At 40.1% G+C, this 23605-nt stretch overlaps 1 protein-coding gene across 10 annotated transcripts in view; it reads left to right on the top strand.

Moving 5' to 3' along the window:
- The window catches only part of APBB2 (amyloid beta precursor protein binding family B member 2), a 318370-nt gene that overhangs the window by 121809 nt on the left and 172956 nt on the right, over window positions 1-23605 (top strand). For 6 of the 10 annotated variants that reach the window (XM_054582097.1, XM_054582096.1, XM_054582094.1 and 3 more), the window contains one exon: window positions 18063-18131. In XM_054582097.1, coding sequence (XP_054438072.1) covers window positions 18113-18131 — 19 coding nt within the window. In that variant the 5' untranslated portion in view covers window positions 18063-18112. Of the gene's footprint in view, window positions 1-18062; window positions 18132-22001; window positions 22211-23605 lie in introns of those variants that run through there. The other 4 variants (XM_054582093.1, XM_054582090.1, XM_054582088.1 and 1 more) reach the window with 2 other exon arrangements.

Below are 23605 nucleotides of genomic sequence, written 5' to 3'. Positions count from 1 at the left end.
CTGACTTAAGGCTATAGTGTACATGGCGTAGTTGGGATTTGAAACCAGGTTGCCTGGCTCCAGGGTCTGTGTTCCTAACCACTGGGCTGCCTGCTTTTGTAATTGTGAGAGAAGGAAGAAGGGATTACAAGCAAGAGAATTTGTTGGGGAAAAAGAAAACTCTGAGATCAGGATTGCAGGGGTAGGGGGTGGGTTGAGATCTTGGGGATTCAGTGTCCATTTGGTGGCTACACCCAGGGGTTAGTGATGTAGAGGGGAGTTAGAGGTCGGCTGCATCAAGCTTGTCCTGGAAGTAGGAATGTAAAACCAACGGTCTAGAGGCCTTATTGTGTGTTGGGCACTGGGGTTAGAGCAGCGAGTTAGGTAGGTATGGTCGCTCTTCCCATGGAACTTGTATTTATTCTAGTGATGGAGACAGTTGACAGGAAAGTCACCCGATAGAGAAGATAATTATTGATTGCGGTACATACTGCGGAAGGCCCAGTAGCATGATGGAGAGTTACTGGGCAGGGCCCCTATGACGTAGGGGGGCACAGGGAAGATCTCCCTGAGAAAGTGACATTTGATCTGTACTCTGAAGCACGGGAAAAGCACGTGAAGAACTGAGGAAAGCTCATCCCAGTCCTTAGGTACAGGGACAGTTCGGGGAATAGAAAGGAGGCCAAGGTGGCCCCGGCGCGGTGGGCACGGTGGGACGCGGTGGGAGATGAGGTTGAAGACGGAGGCTGGGCTAACTCAGACTCGGAGGCCTTGGTAGGGGGTTTCAGTTGTTTCCTAAGAGCAGTGAGGAGGCTCTAAATGTTAAGTGGGTGGGTGGTAGAATCCCGTGGGGGATCCAGGGTGCTCAGTAGGGTTAGGCAAGGGCGGGGAGGTGGAGAAAAGCAAAGGGAAAGCAGGGTGGAGAAGGTGCGTTAGGATGCTCCTCCCCCACCTGGTACCTTAGCAGTTTGCATCACAGCCAACATGGCCCTTCTGCCCAGGAAGGATCTGCCCGGGGTAGGGAGCTCAGGCAGAGCTCCCCAGCGTTCAGGCTGGGGGCAGATTTGCAGCAGCCAGGCTTCATGCCACCTTTTAGCCATTCGACTGCCAGTTTATACCTGTTTCTATGTATATATACAGGGTCAGCCAAAAGTAGGTTTACAGTTATTTGTATGGAAATTATACAATAATTAATAAATAATAATACAAGAATAAACTCTGCTTTGCGTACTCACAACTGTAAAGCTATAGCATATGACCTTAAAGAGTAAACACATTTTGTTTGTTTTTATAGGCATTAGAATTTTAAAAATGTTACTTCATATGTAATAGATGCTTTTGATAATGGGGAACATAAAACACTCTAGAACTGCTGTCATTTATTGGGTGACTTTCTTATCCCTGAGGTGGAGACCCCAAATGGAGGCACAGTGACCTGCCCTCCCAGTACCCGTATCCTGCTCCGTTTTTGCTGAGAGCCCTCGGTTTAGTTCAGGGGAGCACGGAGATCAGCCTCAGGCAGTAGGATGTGATGGTGTCAGCCAGCACACCAGGCCTGGCCCTGTCTTCCCAGCATTCCATTTAGCTAGCGTGGCTGTGTGACCCAGTTCCGGCCGAAGAGACCTAAGGGTAAGTCTTCTGGGAAAGCATTTATTGACCTCATAAAACCTGACAAATGAGCCTGTCACTGTCCTTTATCGCCTTCACCTGCTTTCTGCCTTGAATGCTGATAAGATGTCTGAATGCATAGCAGCCCTCTTGTCACCATGAGGTGACAAGCATGAAGGAAAGGCCAAGAGCGTCATGGAGATTCCTGCTCTGACATTGTTCCTGTTGAGTGGACACCAGCACCCAGGCCTTCCGACTGCTCCCTATTTGTTGACTCCCCTATTGGTTAGGTGTCCTGATACTTACTGCTGAATACAGTGCTAACTGAAGCAAATATGAAAATGCAGATGTAATCAGCTTTTTCCTGTGTGCTGTGATGGCCTCATACATGTCCCTTGATGTTCAGTATGACCTTTAGCCTCTGTGTAAACAGTCTCTGGAAAGAAAGCTCTAATTTGTATTAAAAGTTGTTCACAGTTGAAAGTGATGGAGTTACGGATCTAGGAATGCAATTTTCAAAATAAATGAACTTGTCTGTGTGAACCTGCTGTAGCACGTACCATAGAGCCATACTTAATGGCTGGTATCTTTCTTATGGTCTTTTTTTTATGATAGTCTTAGTTGGTATTCCTGTGAACTACATTGTGTGTATTTATGACTTTATAGGAAACTATAGCAATACTAGGGGTAATAGCGTAAAAAGTCTGATTTCTTAAAAACGTGAAGCTCCAAAAGTCTTTATTGGCCTTCAGGGTAATGGTATTATTAAATTTTCTGCTGCTTTTCAAACTTTTTATGGCTAAGTTCTACCCTGGTGATTTCAAGAAATGTGGGGGCTGGTTCTGTACTTTTATGGCAAATTATTTAACCTAGAGTTCTCGGTTGCTGAAAAGAGGGGTAGGAGGAATTAATTTGTGTTTCCTTCGTTGCTGTCTTGGACTTAATGCAAACACCTAGTGCGTTGTTTTCCACATGAAAGGTAGAAATGCCTATGTCATATGCATCATGGAGATAATATAAGGTATAAAATGAAAATCATCTTCTAAGCTGTTGGGAAAATAGGAATGTAAGTGTAGGATCAATACATTGTAAAGAGAAAGCGATTCTAGATATCATCATAGTAAAATCCCACTTGAGACCTAAAATAATTTTAGTCATTCCTTTAAAAAATAAAAATAATACATATGGTTACCCTATGTTCCTTCCTCTTCACTGAAGAATGTGCCAGAGGATTGAGGAAACATTGTGTAGCCTCAAGAACCTTGTAAGTCATCTGTTGTGGTGCCTCGTTTTACAGATAAGAAACTGAAGCCCAGAGAGCAGAAATGTTATTACTATGAGGTGGAGCAGAAAGTGGCTATTGGGCAGGTAGGGACAGGACCACAAAACCTGCTAGATGTGTTTACGTCTTAGGTGCTGTCTGCTGGAATTCTTGAAGGCTGTGACTGAGGTGGGATCAGTGACTTTGTTTCAGAGCTGGTCAGGGTTCGACAGGCATCGATAGGAGGTGGGGCGTCCCAGGCAGGGCAAATGGTAGGAGCGTGCAAGTGGGAGATATTTAGTGGGTTCAGTGAAAACACAACCCAGTCTGGTGCCCCTTGGGATCAGGAGTTAGAGGAAGAGCATAGAGATTAGGGGCAAGTTGGGGCAGTGCGGGCCAGTATGCACCAGTGCGTGGAGGGCCTTGAGAGCCTATCAGTGGAGTTGGGATTTTATTTGGTAGCCAGTGGGGAGCTCTTGATGGTGATGATGATAGCAGCTAACATGTGGCACTCGCGTGATTGTGTGCCATCGCCAGTCTTGTTGCTTCCCACGCCCTCGCCTGGTTAATTCCCATGAGCCTTTGGGGTAGGTACTCTTACCTTCCTTTTATAGTTGAGGAAACTGAGGCACAGAGAGGTTAGGTGATTTACAAGGAGACACTCATAGGCAGTGATGGAGACAGAATTCGAACTCAGGTTGTCTGGCCCTAGAGCCCTGTTTCTAATGGTCTGCTGTGGGTATGGTGGTGATGAAGGTGGCGGATTCTCTTCGGAAGATGAATCTATAGGGTGTGCAGGAGGACAGGGTGAGGGCAGACGGACAATCAGGAGGGGATTACCAGCCTCCAGGAGGTGAATAAAAGCACGGTTTAGGTGATGACCATGGAAATGGAGGACGGAGAAGACAGGTGCCAGTAGCTTCTGAGTGTGAATTAGTGGCATCAGCTCCCCAGTTGGATATAGGGACTCGGGAGAGGGCTGGAACATCCCTTGTATGTCCATCTAAGCCGATTAGGGAAGCTGAGGAGGAGTTTTGGGAGGTAGGTGATGACTTATTTTCACAGAGCTCTTTTCTTACTGTGATCACCCAGTGCAGGGGTTCTTATCCTGGGAAAACTAGCTAGACAGATCCCCAGAAGTGTGACCTAACACACTTCTGAGTTTATGGACCCTCCCACGTTCATATGTCTTAGTGTGACATTGAGTCCACAGCAGGTCTGAATGATTTTTTTAGATAGTTTGGATCTTTAAGGCACTTGTCCTCTTCCCAGCTTAGGAATATTGGCTGTGAGAACAGGAGCGGCAGTGGGTGCGGTCCTGCATTTGGGGCCACCTTTGTCTCAGCTCCTCTGCCAGTGATTCTTGTTGCTTCCCTGCCTGCCCTTCCATGCCACAAGGAGAGTGATCGCGGCTAGAGATACAGGCCGCTGGTTTTCTTTGTGAATGGGCATCCTGTGTGGAGGGGAACGCCCTGTTCCTGGTGGCAGCCTCAGCCTTCGGGTCAGGGCGGAGTAAGCACATTTTTCTTCCCTCCTGCCGCCTTTCTGAGAAATGTGAACCTGGTGGGGACTGTCTCCTCTGAGACCTGCCTGCAGGCCCCAGCTGAAGGGCTGAGGACCAGCAGGCTGTTCCAAGATCCGGAGCTGATACCCTTGTGAGGAAAAAATATCCTGAAGTGGATGAGAGAACATCGAGATAACAATTGGGGTGTGTGTTTTCTTACCATTTCTGCAGTCCAGAGCATTTTTTTTTCATCCTCGCCTCTCTTTTCCCTCCTTCCCTCCCTCCCTCCCTTCCGCCCTCCTTTCTTTTTTAAAAAAAGATTTTATTTATTTATTTTTAGGCTGAAGGGAAGGGAAGGAGAAAGAGAGGGAAAGAGATAATCTGTTGGTTGCCCCTCACACGCCCTGACCATGGGACCAAACCTGCAACCCAGGCATGTGCCCTGATTGGGAATGAAATCAAATCAGTGATCTTCCGCTTTGCAGGGTGACGCCCAACCAACTGCGTCATACTGGTCAGGGCTCTGTCCCCTGTTAACGTTCATCATTCCTTCTCTCTCTCTGCACCCTTCCTCCTTTAAAAAAAAAATCAGAGGAGTTGCTAATTGTGCACGCTCAGTAAATGGGACTGCACCTATTTGTGTCTTTGATTCAGGTTTTTCATTTTGCTATCTCAGGGAGAGGTAGCACTGGCAAGTCACAGAAGCGTCGGTCGCACATGGAATTGCACTGGTCTGGGTGGGGCTGTATGGGAAAGATGGAGGGAACTAGAAGTCTTGGCTCTCCCTGTCCTCCAGCTCCTTAAAAAACATTCAAAAGACAATGTGCATGTGTGGGTTCAAATTCTGATTCAGTCGCCAGCAGACTATCCATGCACACCTTCTGTAATGTTTCATCTGCAAGATGGGGTTGATAATATTTACCTCAGAAGGTGTTGTTTTGCACCAATGGGACAACACCTCTGAAAGAATACTGCTCACGTCTTTTAAAAATTTTTCCAGTCTTAAAAATTCTGGATTGTACCTTAGAATGACCTTAGAAATACTAGAGGGAGGAGGGGAAATATAAATGTTAAACTGTCTGTGCATGTTTATTCCATTTCTGCTGAATAACCATGTGAAGTAAATTTTTTTTTTTTTTTTTGAGATGGGAGACCTGAAATTCAGGGAGGTTGAAAACAAAATAGCGTCACCGCCTGCTAGATGTGTGACCTCAGGCAATTATTTAGTATCTTTTTGCCTGTTGCCTCATCTGTAAAATGGGATGATAGTTCCCTCCCTACAGGGTGGTTATAAGGACTGAAATGGTTAATGTGCATAAAGTCTTAGGATTATGCCTGGTAAATAGTCAATGTGATATAAGTATTAAAAAATATTATCATTAAGGAAACTTCCTAGTGTCTTTTAAGCCACTAGGATTTGGTTTTCACAGAGAGGGATTGAGGAACTGAAGTTAGAAGCAGGAGAAAAAGTCCAAAGAGAGAGAAGAAGAAAGGATTTCAAGAATGTGGGGAGAAAAGGAGAGATCCAGAGATTATTAGGAGCAGGCCAGAAGGAAAGTTCTATGTTGCTTTTGTGATGTGGCTGAAGAGAAGCCGCTTACTTATTGCTTGATTATAACACTCGCCTTCTGGAACCAGTTCGTGAGGGACTGAGAAATTGCAAAAGCAATCTTTGGAATCTCTGTTTCAATGACTCTGTGGAGGCAGTAGCATAGAACAGTAAACTAAGGGTTCTGGAAAGAGTAGACCAGGTTTGGAGCCCGGGCCCTGCTGCTTATTAGCGGCCTGATGTTTTGCGAGTTTCTTAACCTCGCTATACGTCGGTGCCCTTCTGTGTAAAATGAGGAGAAGGATGGTGCCAAGCTCCTAGGACTTGTGGGAGCTGGGAGAGATTGGACACACTGTTCATGATGAGCTCAGAGAAAGCCCTCAGCAATTGTTGGTTACTCATTGTTACCCGGGGCTTACTGTTATCCCCTGGGCTTTGCTTAGAAATTCACTCAGTCCACGAGCCATACATGGTGACATATTGGAGCACTGCTCTTTCTGGATCAGTCCCAGCCAAAGCCATAGAAGACCCCAGGCTCCTAGGATCTTGAGTTACTTTGGAGGTACACTTTTATTTGTCTCTCCTTTCCCTCAAAAAATTACCTTAGAGCTTAAAGGAGAATAGAAATGGACATGGATTCTTCTCTTGGCTTCAAAACATCTGAACCCTCATTTCCATTCCCCCAACTTTTAATTCTTACTAATGCACAAGGGACTTCTCTATCTAACGATGAAACAAAATTCCGTTATAAACTAACAATTTTGCACTTATATTCTTTGTTATACAGAAATTTTCCTCCTAGTTTCATTTGTCCTCACTACCAAGATAGGAGAGGGGAATGAATAATGGGCTTCTCTAAGAAACGTGAATGTGACAAAGCGAAATAGGTTCCGCAGAATCACAATGCAGAAGGCAAGTCCCCTGTGTCCTGACTCCCGTTCCAGTGCCCTCGCAGCAGCGCCCTGTTCCCCCAGCCTGCCTTCTTGCTTCTGTTGGCAAGGCCCGCCGGGCTGCGCCGCGCTGTCGAGAGTTGCCCTGGAATGGCCTTCCTTTTTAGTACAGGCCTCATTGCAAGGCCTGTGTCAGCTCTGTGGGCAAACTCGAAAGCCTTAAAAAAACTCGTACATTCTACTTCAGATGAAATCGTTTTCCTGGGCCAATTTAACAAGATCCTTGCTCTCTTTTGTTTCCTTTAATTATCTTGTTTAAAAAAAAAAAAAAAAAGACTTGGAGAAGACCATCTGCTTTATGAGGCAGTTCATCTCTTATGTTTTCTCTAATAGATATATGAGGGCCCAGTTGGACAATTAAGGCTTCATCTCATTCTTGTTAGGGATTGTTCTGTTTGGTGCATTTTGCGTCACTGCCATCGGCTTTTCTTGGTTGTGTATTTGGGATGTCTTGGAGTGTAGATTTTATGAAAAGATGTTATCTTTGTTCCATAAATGGCATGCACTGTGAGCCATTTTTTATATAGTGCCAAACCATCACAACAGGGCCTCTTTGCTTTTTTTAATCCCTTCCTCTCACCGCGAGAAGTCCTATTAACATGTTTTCTGAGCTACAGAGTAAAAGCTATCAAATATAGCAGGGAAAGCAGATGGGGGTGGTTGCTGTCTTCCATTTCACAAACTCTAAGCCTAGCTTTCCTTAGTAAAACTCGGCCTTATCTCTTTTTACCCCAGAGCCTTCAGTTATGAATAGAGATATATGCAGCAGTGTTGGGGGGGGGGTATGCTGTTCTTAAAGCTGTATGGTATATGCATATATAGCTTCATGTGCAAACTTCTATCAAATTGCAAATAACTCTTGCTCTGAATATGAAAATGTTTCATACTCATTATAAAAAATTTACATAAATCAGCAACATGTAAAACATTAAAAGACATTTTTCTAAATCCTGCCACCAGAGATTACTATTGTCAACATTTTGATTAACTTTTCTATTTATTCCTTTATGGACTATTTATTAAATGTCTGCCATGTGCCAGGCACTAGGAATATATTGATGAATGAAACAGTCATAGTCCCTGCCCTCATGGAGCTTTTCCAGATGGGGGAGACAGAGACATTAAATAGATGATACAAATTAATTTAATACAATACCCCTGGACTTATGATGGGGTTATATCCTGAAAAACTCAATAGTATTTGAAAATGTAGTAGATTGAAAATGTGTTTAATACACCTAACCTACCAAGCATCATAGCTTAACCTAGCCTACTTTAAACACACTCAGAACACTTATTAGCCTATAGTTGGGCAAAATTATCCAACCTAAAGCCTATTTTATAATGGAGTGTCGAATATCTTATGTACTTTAGGATGCCTATCACTTTCACACCATTGTAAAATCAAAAAATTGTAAGTTGAACCCCTAAGTCAGAGATCATTTGTATATATTTTCTAATTCAGATGTATGTTGTTCTTTCATTCTTGCATAATTTTTAAAAAGTAATCTTTTACCTTCTTTTGAAATAGTATATTGTAGTTTTACTTTTTAAAAAAATACGTCATATTTTCATTGTCTGTTAGGATATCAATCTGTTCCTTGTTCTTTTTTTTAATCATTAAGTTTACATGAAATTTAATCTTGTTAGTGTTCTGCACTTTAATAATAAGATTTAATACCATAAAAATTTTCTTAAAAATTTATGAAAGAATGACACTATACATGCTCTCTTTATTCTAACTTTTTCTTATGATAATTTTCAAACATACAGAAAAGTTGAAAGCACTGTGTGTGGAATTCTAATATACTAATCATAGATTTTTTTAGATAGATATTTATTCAGTTATATTTAAAAGAGACCTTTCTACATAACTATGGAAACATTCTCACTTTTAAATGATGAATAGTATTTCACTGTACAGATGTGATACTTTACTCTGTTTCTTATTGATGGGCATTTAACTTGTTTCTGATGTTCCTAGCAGAAGTAATGTTGTTTATATGTCCTTATGAAAAATTCTTAAAATTTGCTGTCACAGAATGTGTTCTAATGTGCAAAGCATAAATGGTTCTATGCTGTCAGTGAACAACAGTAGAGACCACAGATGCAGCCTATCTTGAGGAAGACAGCCTTGTGTAATCTGGGGCGGCCATAAATCTCCAAGGGAGAACTTGATTTCCACAGCCTCATAGACACAGACAACAGATTGGTAGTTACCAGGGGGGAAGGTGTTGGGGGAAGGATGAAATGGATCAAGGGAGTCAAATATATGGCGACAGATGGGAACTAAACTTTTGGTGGTGAGCACACGACAGTGTATATGACTATTGAATCATAATGTTTTACACCTGAAACTTATATAATGTTATTAACCAGTGTTACCTCAATTAAAAAAAATAAATTTAACTTTAAGAGAAAAAAAAAAAGAACCCGATTCCCAACAGCAGGATCCTCACATAACATCCCCTTCCCCTTCATTGATTCAGGTTTAATCCCAGTGGCTATTCAGTTATACCATCTCGGTTGTTGTGGGCATAATTAACGTATCACTTACCTGTTGCCACAATAATGCTGTGTAAGGAACCACCACCAGATTTAGTGGCTTAAACAGTAGCCATTAATATCTACAGAACAGGCTGAGTGATTCTTATCGTCCATGCTGGGTTCACTCCCGTGCCGGCAGCCCGCAGCAGGTCTAGTGTGTAGGCATCCACAGCGCTCTCCCATATGTTTGGTGGTCAGCTGGCTTAGGCGGTCTAAGATGGCCTTTGCTGAGAGGATTCAGGTGTCCTACCCAAGTCGCCAACATCCTTTCAACAGGCCAGCCTGGGTGTGTTCTAGAGGCAGCAGCACAGATCATTTCTTTTTCATGGGGCTGGAAGCGCGCCATGCTTTTCAAGCTTCTGTGCCATCTCATTTGCTAACCTATTGCCCAAAGCAAATCACACAGCTAGGCCCAAGTCAGTGGGAAGAAACTACAAAGTTAACAGAGCAGGGAGTGAGGATATAGAGCTGTGTGTGTGTGTGTGTGTGTGTGTGAAAGTGGAGTTTAATTTTTTTGAGTATATTTTATTGATTATGTTACTACAGTTGTCCCAGTTTTTCCCCCTTTACTGCCCTCTCCAGCTACCCCTTCCCTGCAGCTGTCCCCCACCTTAGTTCATGTCTGTGGGTTGTACTTACAAGCTCTTTGTTGATTAAGACTGTTAATGCAGTCTGCCCTCCACAGCTATCCAGCAACATATTTTAAATTAGCACTTCTTAGGAGCATTAAACATAGCAGTTATTTCTAAACTGCAGATGTTATGCCTTTGAAATATGAAACGTGGGGCTCAAGTATATTTGTAAGAGAAGCATGAAGCTTTCGTTTCATTTTAAAAAATGTCTTGTTAAGAGTTATAAAGGTAACTCATAAATGGAAAAATCTATATTTATTATTCTATCTTGAAAATATTTCTGCTCCAGGTGTTGTTGCTTTCTCCTGGGTTTCATTTTCGGAAACAGGGTTTTCCCTTCTGTACATAATTTTCTTTGTTTGATAGTGTTTTAGAAATTGGTTTTGAAATCTGGCTTTGAGAACATTGAGTCAAGAGAGATGAAGAGCTGGATAACTATGTATAGTGTCAGAGGGGCACTAGACTTACTGGGGCGGGTATGTGAATGTCCGGTCACTCTGTCGAGGGCCCGGGACTAATATCAAGTGCAGTGGTAGTTATAAAAAAAAGGAAAAAAAAAGTGAAGAGTTAGAATCACAAATCAAACTCCTTAAATGTTTTTGCTTTAAATACAGACATTAGAGATAGGATTAGATACTTGCACCTTTATTCCTTTTTTTTCTCTTTAAGCTATAATAAGTGGTAAGTTCGGGCCCTGCCAAAACAGTGATTCTCAGCAGAGCTGTACAGCACTCAGGTATGCAGATAACAAGAAATAGTTGCTAGAACTATATCTCAGAAGTTGTTTTTAATCAAATTTATTACCATAGAGCAATATTCTGTGCCACACCTCTCTCTTCTCTGCAGAAATATAAAATACTGAAATAAAAATTCCCATATACATACACTTACTAAATACTCTTCATTATGTATACATCATAAAATAACACACAACTTTAGTTATTTAACAGAGACTGTGTGTATTGTACTAAGCAGGCAATTTAAAGGATTTTTCAAAGGAAGTTTATTGTTGAGTTTTGCTTTGTTTTTTGACTTTGGAACCCACCCCCAGAGTGAGCTAAAATTTCACACACCTGTTCTTCACTGTATTCCGTTTTTACTGTCTTGAGCTCTAAGAAAAAGAGCACTTAGGTTTTGCTTGCCTGCAGTAGAGAGCCCCTTTGTTTGTATTTTACCTGGATATCGTGATGTTGGACATAAACTTCAAAAGAATAATAATGTGGCAAGAATTGTCTTGCAGAATTAATTGATTCAGGTAATTTGAGTCAACTTCAAGAGAAAGAGTCCTGAGAAGTGCAGCATCGTGGTAATGAGCCTGCTCTTTGGAGGCAGAGGGATGTGGTTCCTGACCAGCTCTGTCACTTGCCCCCCGTGTGACCTTGGACAGGTTACCTAACCCTCTATGCCTCAGTCTCCCCATTAGTAAAATTGATGGAATAACAGTCCTTCTCTCATGGGGTTATTGGAAGTGATAAATAAGATAATCCTTATAAAGTTCGCATGTAGGACAATGCCTGGCATTGTGCTCAGTAATGTTAGGTAGAGCGGGTACTGGAAGGAGCCCTGGTCATCTGATGCAGCTGCTCTGTTTTATAGATCTGGGCAGAGATTAAGTTCTTTAGGGAAAAAATGTTTAAAACTTTAAAGTGAGATTGAATCAATATGGATTAGGAGACAGGACTAATCCTGGAATGCAATGTCTGCTTTAAAAGTATTTGTCCACTAATACAACCCTGTATAGTTCAAGGGCAAGGGTAAGATGATAGTTTTTTGACAGTCCTTTCTGTGCTTGGCAAGTTACAGTGATTTTAGTAATAGTAGAAAGGGGGTTTTCATTATAATTACAGTTCTTAGCTCTATTCTTGGACTCAGCATATTTGTGAAACATTTTTATAAGACAGCAGGACAGGGCAGGGAGAGAAGACAGAGGACATAGACCACTGAAGTTTATTGAATACTTAATGGTAAATGTGCAAAGGTTTTCAAGAGACTTTGCTTTTCTTCAGAATGCTTACAACCTCATTGAGAAAACAGGTCTTGTGTGTAAGAAAAAACAATAACAATAGTAATAGCAGTTAGCATTATTGAATGTTTGGTATCTGCCAGGCACTAAGTAAAGCAAGCCTGTCACATCTCACTTGATCCTCATAGTAACTGCCACATTGATAGTAACCACAATTTGCAATTGAATAAGACACACTTTGTTCATTTAAGTATTGGTTCACAATCATATAGGACCTAAGTGTTGAATAGGTTAAGGAGAGGAAGAGATAACTCTGGGCAGAGGTTAGACTTTCCATAGTTGGGGGTTGGAGGTTTCTAGAGCTCTCATTACTTGCATTTTTGGGTGTAGAGACGAGATGATAATAAATGTCCTGCAGTACCCAGGACAACTCTCTGTAACAAAGAATGCCTTATTCTGCAACGCTTGCAAAGACCCTACCAAATATTCTTGTAGGTGAACAATGTGTTCATAATTATCTTAGCCCAGAAGCTCTAAACATTAGGTGTTTTTTTAACAGCTTTAATATATACTGTCTGTTCTATGAGTAGAAACTCCTAATTGATAATTATATTTAATATTTTTGAATTTTCTTAGTTCAGCATTTTGAAATTGATCTTATTGGCAGCAATGCAGATTGTGATGTCTGTGTTGGCAATACAACACACGCCTCTGTCTACTTACATTTATATCTGTCACTCAGTGATTTCACCCTTAGAACTGGGACACTGATTCCTGTTCATTTTCTGTGACCGGTAGTGCTGTTAGACCCAAGAATTTGCTTATCAAAGTATCTCTCTCCTTTTATTTCTCCTTTTCTGGAACTTGTTGTGTACATAGGTTATATTATCTATGAATTTACGTAAAGATAGTAAACATCCCTTAAAGGGGATGTTAGAAAATATTCGTTATAGCAAGAGCTTGTTGGGTCCGATAGGATTGCACTGGGTTTGAGCTTTCAGGAAAATAGTAGCTATTTGAAGGTAATGAAGGATTTGAGTAAATGTGAGGTTCTAGAATCAGCTGGGTGAGATTGTCAATGGCTGAACGGACTTTGTTATGGAGGCTGTTGGTTGATAAGTGAGTGATGACGAATGGAGCAGTGTTTATGTGGCACAGTGTAGCCGGGGTAGGCCTGGGAGGAGGTGTCAGGATGGATTAGACTGAGGCCGGGACAGGCGTTCTGGACGCATGTGAAGCGCTGGCGGTCCACAGAGGGGCGGACAGAACAGGCAGCAAGGTAAAGGGGGAAGAATTTGTTAAACTTTTTTTAGTGTATTTGGGGAGGGCAGGTATAGTGAAAGTGTTTGCTGATTTTAATTTATGCCTTTTGTCCCTCTTTGGCATTGTTTCAAAGTACACAGAAAGTTCTCATCACAAGATTTAAAAAATTTGTAAACATGTATGGTGATAGATGTTAACTAGACTGAGAGTGATCATTTTTCAGTAAATGCAAATATTGAATCATTATATTGTACACCCAAAACTAATTTAATTTTATGTCAGTTATACCTCAATAAAAAAAATAAAATAGAAATAAATAAGGCAGTTCCTTCTTCAAGGAACTTACCTAACACTATTAGGAAAAAAGATAAAAATAAAAATTTCACGTCATGTGCTAAGTGTAATTATAGAAGTATGTACAGAGTTTAGCAGTGGGATAATTGTGATTAAAACAATTAGGTAGTTCAAAGAAAATTTTATCAATGATGTAATACTGAATGAACACTTGTAAATTCTTGGAAAAAGAGGAATTACACACAACTTTCGCTTACTGAGTGATCAGGCAGTGAGAGCAGAAGATGCCGTTTGCATGGCCGTGAGCGCTGGCCGGGAACCGCCCGTGGAGACGGTGGCGCTGCTGGGCGGTGTCCTTGCGGCACACAGCTTTCTCTCCGTCAGGCCTGGGTCATAACTTGCTCTTACTAGTTCTGGGGCCTGAATTGTTCCGTCTAGTTCTCCTACCTTGCCATCCTTTCTTTTTTTTCCACTAGTCCCTTAATTAAACCTTCCTCATATTATCCTACCTGAAACCTGATGGGTATAATGTGTAATTACATATTGAAAGAAGGCAAAATGCACAATAAAAGTAAGGGAAAACGTCCTTGGATTCAAATTACAAACAATATCACAAATGAAAAGAACAATGAGTAATACAAGTAGAACACATAAGGGCATGATTATAATGAGATAATTTACTTTAGCATTCCTGGTCAGGGTCATATTATATTGAGAAAAATAAAGACATTGAGGATTGGACTGTTGTATAAGTTGAATAAATATATATGTATATAATTTCAAGTTTATATATTGATATCTAATTGGGAAAAAAGTAGACAGCACCTTATACTGAAATGAAATGGGAATTGAATGTATGTATTCATTCCTTTGTTTAATCGTTCTTTCGTGGTACCTGCTAGAGGGCTGCTCCTCTGTGGTCCTATTGGACTTGGATTGAGCTCCACTAGTAGTATCACAAGGTATATAGTAAGCATTATGGGTTTTCATTAATAGGACACAAAAGCACTACTGGAAGGGAGAACTATTCTTGTTAGATTGCTTCATGGATATAGTTTTAAGCTTTGTTTTAACATTGCAACTGTATTCTTAATGTGGAGCTTGTAGTGGCCTACCCAGCCTCCTGGGTCTTTGAACTCAGTATGTGATTTTTCAGGAAGCAAAGGCACTTGTTCTGAATGCTGACAAACCTTTCTAGCTTTACAGCTGAGCTGGCATTTCTGCCTGTCTTTGCTTTTATGGGAAAGGTAGACAATATTTTGGTTAGGATGAAGTTTCAGAACCTGTCTCTATGATCTAGATCAGCACTTCTCCAAATGAGATATAATGTGAGCCCCCTCTGTAATCTGAAATTTTCCATTATCTGCTTAAAAAAAAGAAATGGATGAAATTAATTTGAACAATGGTTTATTTAACTCATTATATCCAAAATATTATTTCAACATATAAACAATCTTTTAAAATTATTAATGAGATACTTTGCTTTTTTTAAGTGCAAAGTCTCCAAAATCAGCTTGTGGTTTATACTTTTAGCAGTCAGCCCAGATGCAGAATGTTCACTGGAGATATTTGATGCATATTTCAATTTCATAAAACTTATAGTTGCAAAGTAGATTCACCACCCAGAAAGTTCCAAACTGACTTAAATGTTTCCCAAGTATTAGTTCATAAATTTAAATTAATTATAATTAAATAAAATTAAAAATTCAGTTCCTCTATTGCATTAGTCACCTAAGTGTTCATACCTCCCTGTTGCTCCTAGTGGCTTCCATATCAAACAGCACAGCTATAGATTATTTTTAATACCATACTCAAGTGCTTTTCTGTTTTCTGGGGTTATTAATGAATTAGAACTACTACATGCCACAAAGTCCTTGGAAACAGTTTTACTAAATCAGATTTATTCATTCAGGATACCAGTGCCTAGGGAAACAGAGGTCTGCATACTTGTACTTCATTCCCAGGGCCAGGAGCACCTTGTAGATAGTAGGGATTTAATAAGTGTTTATCTAGCTAAACCCTATTTTGTCCTCAAGTTTACTTAAATTTTACTTTCTCAGGGCCTTTTCTTAGCTTTCTTTTACTTCATTGGCCTTCATTTCTTTTTAAATACCTATTACCTAACATCTCTCTCTGCTAATAATTGAAGGTGCACTGAAGCCAAAAACTAGAAGAAAGGAAAATTGAATTGTGAAATACTTTTAAGGGGCTGAGAAAGGCATAGGGCAAAAGCAAAGGCAATAGAGGGAGCATCTCTTGCTGTTTCAGGACAGTTAAAAATAAACCCAGCCTTTTAATTATAAAAGAGTAATGAGCCTTACCCACGATATGTGAAAATATGATTAAAAAATATGATTGTGAGTCAGTAAACCAAGGTTGTCAGGTTATTATGTGAATCATAAAGATAGAGGTAATACCCGTTGAAGGTTACTACCACTAGTTTGGAATGGTTAGCTTCGAATTTAGTGTTTCCAAATGCAGCGATGGGCAAAAGTAGGTTTACAGGTGTATTGCAAATAAATAATACGATGATCAATAAATAATAATACAAAAATATAAACTCTGTTTTGCATACTCACAACTGTAAGCCTACTTTGCCAACCCCTGTATGAAGTTTCTCCATTTGAATAATGCTCTTTTAAACCTCTAGCATTTACTTTTTCTTTCAACATTTCTGGGAAGTGAAATAAACATACAGAAATGTGGGCATGAGGGTGCAGCTTGGTGAATTTTCACATGCACATCAAGAAACAGCACAGGAGCATCACCACATCCCGGAGGCTGCTCTCCTGCATCTTCAGCCTTCTTGCCCTCCGGGATAAACCATTATCCTGACATAGATAAGTTTTTCCTGTTTGTGTAGTTGATATAAATGGAATCACTGCAGTATCCGCATTTGAATTAATAAAACAGATTACCATTCTAAGTGACATTTCTGATAGCAACTCATTGAAAACAAAGTATGTTTTCAGTTTTCCTTATGAATCTAATTTAGTAAACTGGCAGTTTACCACTGTTTTTACCGTATTTTGCTGTGTATAATGTGCACTTTTTTTGCCTAAGGTTTGGAGAGAAAAATAAGGATGAGCATCACACATGGGTAGTACCTAAAATACCTTGTGTCCGTTCTTGTGTTTTGGAATTATTTGTTTAATGAAATTTTTGTACCATAATATGTTCAAAAATAAGTGCTAAAATTCTTTTATAATACAGAAAACAAGTATCTAAATATAAATGAATTGAAAAAAAATTGAATTAAAAAGTTAAGAAAAAGTTAAAATGGAAGGATTTTTCCTGAAAATTTGGGCCAAAAATGTGAATGTGCATTATTACAAGGGAGTGCATTATACACAGCAAAATACAGCAGTTCTTTAACACTCCTTTAAGAAGTGGTCCATGTAAATGCAAGAGTGTGTGCGTGTGTGCTTTTAAAGATTTTACCCAAATTCTGTCAGGCTGTGCTGTGCATGTCACTCACCTCTCTGTGATGGGTCTTAAAGCCTTTCCATATCAGCTCACATAGATCTGCTCCTCTGTCCCTGCTGGCGGCACAGGGCTCTGTTACACAGAGGAATCCTAATTTAATGAGCCCGCTGAAGAACGGGTAGGTTGTTCCTGATCTTTTGCTTTTAGAACAATACAGTCTGGGTGAGTTTATCTATAAAATAAATTCTTAGAAATGAAATTGCCTAGCAATGGGTCGTGCGTTTTTACCTTGGTCTGATGTTTCTACATGGCCCTTTCAAGAGTTCTGCCACGTTTCACTCCCACCAGTAAGGTTGAGTAACTCTTATTTCCTGTGCCCTCACCTTAGGTGATGTGTTATTAAGCCTCTTAATCTTTGCAGTCCGATATAGGAAAACCAGTAAGTCATTATTTAATTTCACATTTTCTTTAGTTTTAAATTTGGTTAGTTGTGTATGCATTTATTGGACATTCGTGTTTCTCTTGGGACTTGTCCATGTCCTTTACCCATTTTCCTATAGGCTTATGCATACTTTTCTTAATAATGTCAGGGAGTGCTTTCCATGCAAAAGAAATTAGCTCTTTTGTGTCATTTTCATGGTTTTTTTTTCCTATTTGTTTTTTGTCTTTTCTGTGTTTACAGCCATTTTTTTTTCCCCCTAATCAAAAGGTTTAAATTTTCATATGGTGAAATGTACCAGTGTTTTCCTTATTGGCTTCTGAATTGTGTGTTTTTCATGAGAAAAAGCATGGGAAATTTTAGATAGATAAAAGAGATAGATAAATATATAGATAAACTTAAGCCTTGAATGGAAAAAAGTCTCAAATGTTTGTGGGAAAATGTGGCTAAACAGGAATTCAGATTTTAGTCAAAAGTGGTATGACCAACTATAAACTATAAAAAAACAAAAATTTGGACATTATCTGTCAATATTTATTTAACATTTTAAAACATTTTTTGGAAGGATTTTAAATGATATGCTCTTTTCCTTATATGTATGCTTTGTTATTTGGGGTTTTAATTTCTCAAATGATCCCTCTTTTCAGATTTCAAATTATAACCCATTTCCTGCACCACTGCTGACGTCCAGTGATCCATGTCAGAAGTACTTCCAGGTCAGATACACTTTCACATGTTTCAATGCAGAGAAGCAATTGAATATTAAAATGTTAGCATATATATGATAAGATGATTGTTTTGATGTTAAACTTATGATTTGCTAAGATAGCATGTTCTGGGTTTTCACTGTTTTTCACTAATGTAATAGAAAAATGAATCTTTAAAATAAGAAGAATTAATTGGACTTAATTGTATTCATGTAATAATCGCTCGGCTCTACTAATATCATGATGTAAAATATTTTAGTTGACTCTAACGGGAAATACAAAACTATCAAATTTTGCCATCTGGCATCGCCCGTTATAGCCTGTAAACTATTAAATACGAACAAAGGAGGTGGCGGTGGTGAGTCTCTGTAAACAGCTTCCCAGCCATTGTGGGCTTTGCCTAGAATAGACCTCCCCAAGTCAGTATTCTCCTTGGATTTAATGCTGATTAATTTCAGGCCCTAGGAAAAATCACCTTAATTTTATTGTATGGTCCTTCCTTTGTGACATGATGGATGCTGGTCTACACACAAGATGGTGTGGGATTTAATTCTTAGCCTCACAGTAATATAATAAGGAAAAGGTAATGGAAGTAACATTTGGAATTAAACACAGTATAGGACTGCAAGTGCTCGATATATCCGGGTGGATTTGTATTTGTTAGGACACATACCACTCAGAAAATTCTGTTTTTAAAGAAATAGATATTAACCATACACAAATAGATATTAATGTCCCTAAATTTTAAACTAAAATCATTAAGCGTGCCCAAGCTCTCTTTGCTTAGTATAACACTGCATGTTACATTTCAACAGAAAACTAAAACAAAACAATAAAATAAACACTAAGCTCAGCAGAAGTATATGAGTGTAGGAATATCCTATTTATAAAAGTCAGCCAAACCAGTGTGACAAACCTAAGTTCACAGAGGAAAATTAGAAACTTAGAGGTGATTCTTAGAGGATATCTAATTCATGTTGAGGAAACAGGGGCAGGGAGTAGATTTTCCTTGTAAATACTTGTTTGAATACATATGTTAATTTTGGAAAATCAAGGCAAATATGTATGTCCTTTTAAAAATACATTTTAAGTGTTGAGAATAAATCCCTTTAGGAATTCTTTAATGTTAAGAATTTTTTTTATTACATTGCAAGATATACTCAGTATGGAAACATTTTAGAAACAAAGTTGGCAAATATGTAAAATGTGTTTTCCTCTAAACGGAGGTGAATTAATCAAATAACTTGTAGAAATTTCTTCTGGTCATTTTATTTTGTTATGCTGATATAGTCATTCTTTCTGTTGCTATTCAAATTGCAATATTCCTTGGTAATTATATAAGAAATAATGAAACTGTTATCTAGCATGATTTTTAAATAAGAACTACTACTACTATGCATTGGTATAGGATGTAACACATTTTGCCAAGAAAGTATTATTTTTATTTCAATAGAATGTTACAGTCCATCCATTTTTTTAGTTGAAAATTCAAATGGCAGCTAGTAAGGGACAGTCTGGACCAATACATGGGGTCGGTATGCCCAAATCCCATTTTCTGACTCTTAGGTCCTGTGACTACAGAGAAGATCTTAAAAAACAAACATACTAGAATCTGTACCATTATCTCCTTGAAAAATTCTTGTTGAACTTGCAAGATCAACCTAGGAGTCTCTTCTGAATAGGTTGTAGCTCTGACATAGCCAAGCAATTACCCTATTTTAAGGCTCCTTTCATCATTTAATTTTTTTTTTCCCCTTTTGGAATTGACTCAAGGCCAGCTTATTTCACCTAAGCCAGTATTCCCAGGCTTGATCGTTACTAGAATCATCAGAGCTGGCCAGGAAATCCAGAGCTATGTTAAAAAAATACATTCATCTTCAGAAGACATTGAGGCTCTTCTAAATGATGAGAACAGCTTAGAAATGGAGCAGAGAAAATATCCTTGGGATAAGCATATCATATCCTCAGGTGGCTACTTCTAATGTCTTAATTTTTACTTGAATACACTTTCTGATTTGTGTTTCCCAAATAATCAGTCATCACATCTACCAGGTATGATGTCGGACTGCCACGTTTCCCGCCCCGCCCCGCCCCCGCGATCTGGAGTGCCTTTCTCTTCCTTGTCAACTGGCGGGCACTTACCTACCTTTCAGGACCCAGCTCAGTTTTGTGGCGTTTTCTTTTTTTTGTATTGTTGTTGTTTTCTTTTTTGTGGGGGAGCCCTCCCTTAACCTCTCTCTTCATCCGTAATACCTTCTTATAAGCCCCTACTTTAGCTATTGGGAGTTTGTTTAGTAAGTTAACCGTCTTACTGCCCTGTCTGACCAAATTTCTTAAAAGAAGCAATTGGTACCTCTTTCTTGACACTCCTCAGATGTTGAACAGGGTGAGCCCTCAAGCAATTAAGTTAACTGGAGGGTGGGAAACTTTTAGGTGGGTTAGAGCTAACTCTTGAAATCACTACTGTATCCTGAAGAGCCCAGGGAAGTTGCTTTCCTGGGTTAGAAATTTCAAGGTGCTAGTCCTGTGATTCTCTCCCACCCACCCTGCCTCCTAATAACCTTTGCCTCCTTTGTTCATAAAGAAGTTCTTATCATTTTTGTCACATTGAGAGTTTACTTTCATGAGTAATTTCAGGAAACCAGCTTTATTTTGCCTCTCCTTCCTAAAAGAAAAAAAAAATTGAGTTTATTTCATTTCCTTAATACTTTGAGGTCTAGTTCACAAGGCAACATTCCTTAGGGCAGACGTTTTACCTTAACTCTTCAGTGGAAATAAAACTGTATTGAAGAAAACTAAAAATGAAGAAAATGTGAAGTCTCATTTAATAGTGGGGCAAACACTGGGCTTCTCTGGGCCCATTTGTCAACCCCGGACCCATTGTCAGTTTCCAATTTTATAAGCATGTCACAGGAGCAGAAAAAGAACAGCAGGTTACTGAAGAGAAGAGTTTCCTGTCATTACTGACAATTTTTTTTCCTTGACAGAGGACTAGAGGTCTCAGAAAAGAGAAGGGAGCAGGCTTAACTACAGGCTCCAGCACGGGGCTGTGTTAGGATGTCATCTGAGTTATGGGGTTACAGCTCAGTGCTGAGATCTCTGTGATTCTGGGTTGGAGGGAAGCTTTGTTGGCCATGAAATTAAAATGACCCTGGCTTACCCAATTTTGTTTAGGCTTCGTCAAAACAAAACAAAACAAAACAAAACAAAACAACAACCCCCCGAACAATTCTGTATATTAACTAAGGTTCCTTTAGTTGCTAAAAGGAGAAAACATCTTTAAATGATTTAAGCAAAAAAATAAAAAATTATTGGTTTTCAGGGATTCTAAGCACATCATTGCAGCTTGCACACTTTTCCTCTGTCTCATGACACTCTTTGCTCATTTGTTAGGTTCTTGTTTATGCAGGACAGAGACTGTCTTTTCATGGTGGCTCCTTGAAGCTTGTATCTCAGTTCCCGAAGAAGAGAAAAGAGAGCCCTTCTCTTCTGGCCATTCTGGCAAAAGTCTTAGGAGTGCCTGTGTGGGTCACATGCTTTTCCTTGAACCAGTCATAGCCTGGGGGATTTGCTGCTCTGATTGGCTGGACCAGGGCCATGTGCTTCATGAAATGAAGGGTAGAGGCATCTCCGCCTGAAGCACAGGGACTGAATCCCTAGAATGTCACCTTCGTGAGAAAAAGTATTTTCATTTGGTCAGTTTTGTTCACTGCTGTATGCTCGGCGGTGAGAACTGTCTGCCGCATGGCGGCGCACACAAAAACGGTCTGTTGACTGAGCGTGGAGGAAGGCTGATTTCTCAAGGAAGATTGTGGGGCTTTTACCTAAAAAGGAGGAAATAACACGCTAGGCTATAACAGATGTTTCTTCATCATGCAGGAGAGTGATGGCAGCAGTCATACTCGTTCTCGGCACACTCTTCACTCTGGACTTGTCCCCACGTCTGGAATAGGAATCAATCCTCTTGAATTAATGTTGGGTCTTCATAGGTAACACTCAGAACAGCATGATGAATGGAGGTGATGGCGAAATCACGGGCCCTCTGCAGCTTCCGGAAGTCCAGGAGCAGAGCCACTTCTCTGCTGAAGGTGGGCCCTTAGGGTTACACCGAGCACCTTCATTGCACCCTGCTCTGAGGCTCTGTCTTTCCTTTTCCCCACCCATTCCACAGATTGCCTCTTCATTTTGTTGATGGCTTCCTTTGCTGAGCAAAACCTTTTTAGGCTGATGTAGTCCCACTTATTTATTTTGTTGTCTTTGCTTTTGGTGTCAAATCCAAAAAAATCATCGCCAAGATGTGTTAAGAAGCTTACCCCTTATGTTTTCCTCGAGGAGTTTGATGAATTCAGATTTTAATTTCAAGTCTTAATCCATTTGGAGTTAATGTTTGTGTATAGTGTAGGAAAGTAGTCCAGTTTCATTTTTTTTGCATGTGGCCGTCCATTTTCCCAAACACGATTTATTGACGAGACTGTCCTTTCTGCACTGCTTATTCTTGGCTCTTTTGTGATAAATTAATTGACCATACAGGCATGGGTTTATTTCTGGGCCCTGTATTCTGTTCCATTGATCTCTGTGTCTATTTTTATGCCATTAAAGTTCAAAAAAGTTTTTTAAATGTCACTAACTCTGTGTTTTTCCCTTGTGACTATTTCTAAACTTTGTCCATCTCCCCAGATTTCCCAAGGTGGCTTACTCGCAGGGGAAGACTGTATCCTCATGAAAAAATCGAGGTTATCAGTTTTACTTTTCCTTGGTTTCATGCAGTGACATGCATGCCTGTCCCATCCTTACTCTCCCACCTTCTTTCTCATGTGAGGAAATGCCTCTTGTTATGGGCAAGGCCAGCTCTTCCACATCTACTGGAGCCCCCCCCCCCGCCCCCCCGCCCCCTAGGTTCTTCTTTCTTGGTCTGTCACTCTTTTGTGTCTGAGCCACCCCCCCGCCCCCCGCCCTGACAAGGAAACTGAATGTCTGGTGTCCCAGATCACCCAGCTGGTAAAAATCACAGACAGGTCTTGCGCCTGTCTCTCTGACCCTGAGTTCTGGGCTCTTACGCTCAGGGGCACTGCCTCTCACTCTCAGGGGCCTTTCTTTTTCAGTCTTGGTCTTTCTAGGATTTTGTTAACCTCTATCTACTTCATGATCCTTTTGAGCTGAAATGACTGCCTACTAATACATTAATTCCTGGAGACAACTATAACTCCTTAAGATTACCTTGGCTGCCTTAGTTCTAGACCTGAACCTTTATTTTGCTTTCAGATTGCACCATCCTTTAATACCTAAGACACAATCTAATTGTGTTCAGGCTTTGATCTACAAAAACAGCATGCACAGAGCTGTCTTGTATAGGATGGTCCTGTTGTTCTAACCTTACCCTCCCGAACCTCCCCCCGGGATTTCTAGCAAGCACAGGGGTTACAAAGGAAGGGCATAGGAAGGACGGCAAGATCAACAAGGCTGATGAGAACATGGCTAAAAGT

Source organism: Pteronotus mesoamericanus, unplaced genomic scaffold (genome assembly GCF_021234165.1).
Source record: "Pteronotus mesoamericanus isolate MK-2021 breed Mesoamerican mustached bat unplaced genomic scaffold, CSHL_Meso_final contig_68, whole genome shotgun sequence".
Taxonomy (NCBI): Eukaryota; Metazoa; Chordata; class Mammalia; order Chiroptera; family Mormoopidae; genus Pteronotus; species Pteronotus mesoamericanus.
The sequence above is the reverse complement of the archived record's forward strand: the minus strand, read 5'-3'. Positions and strand labels throughout refer to the sequence as shown.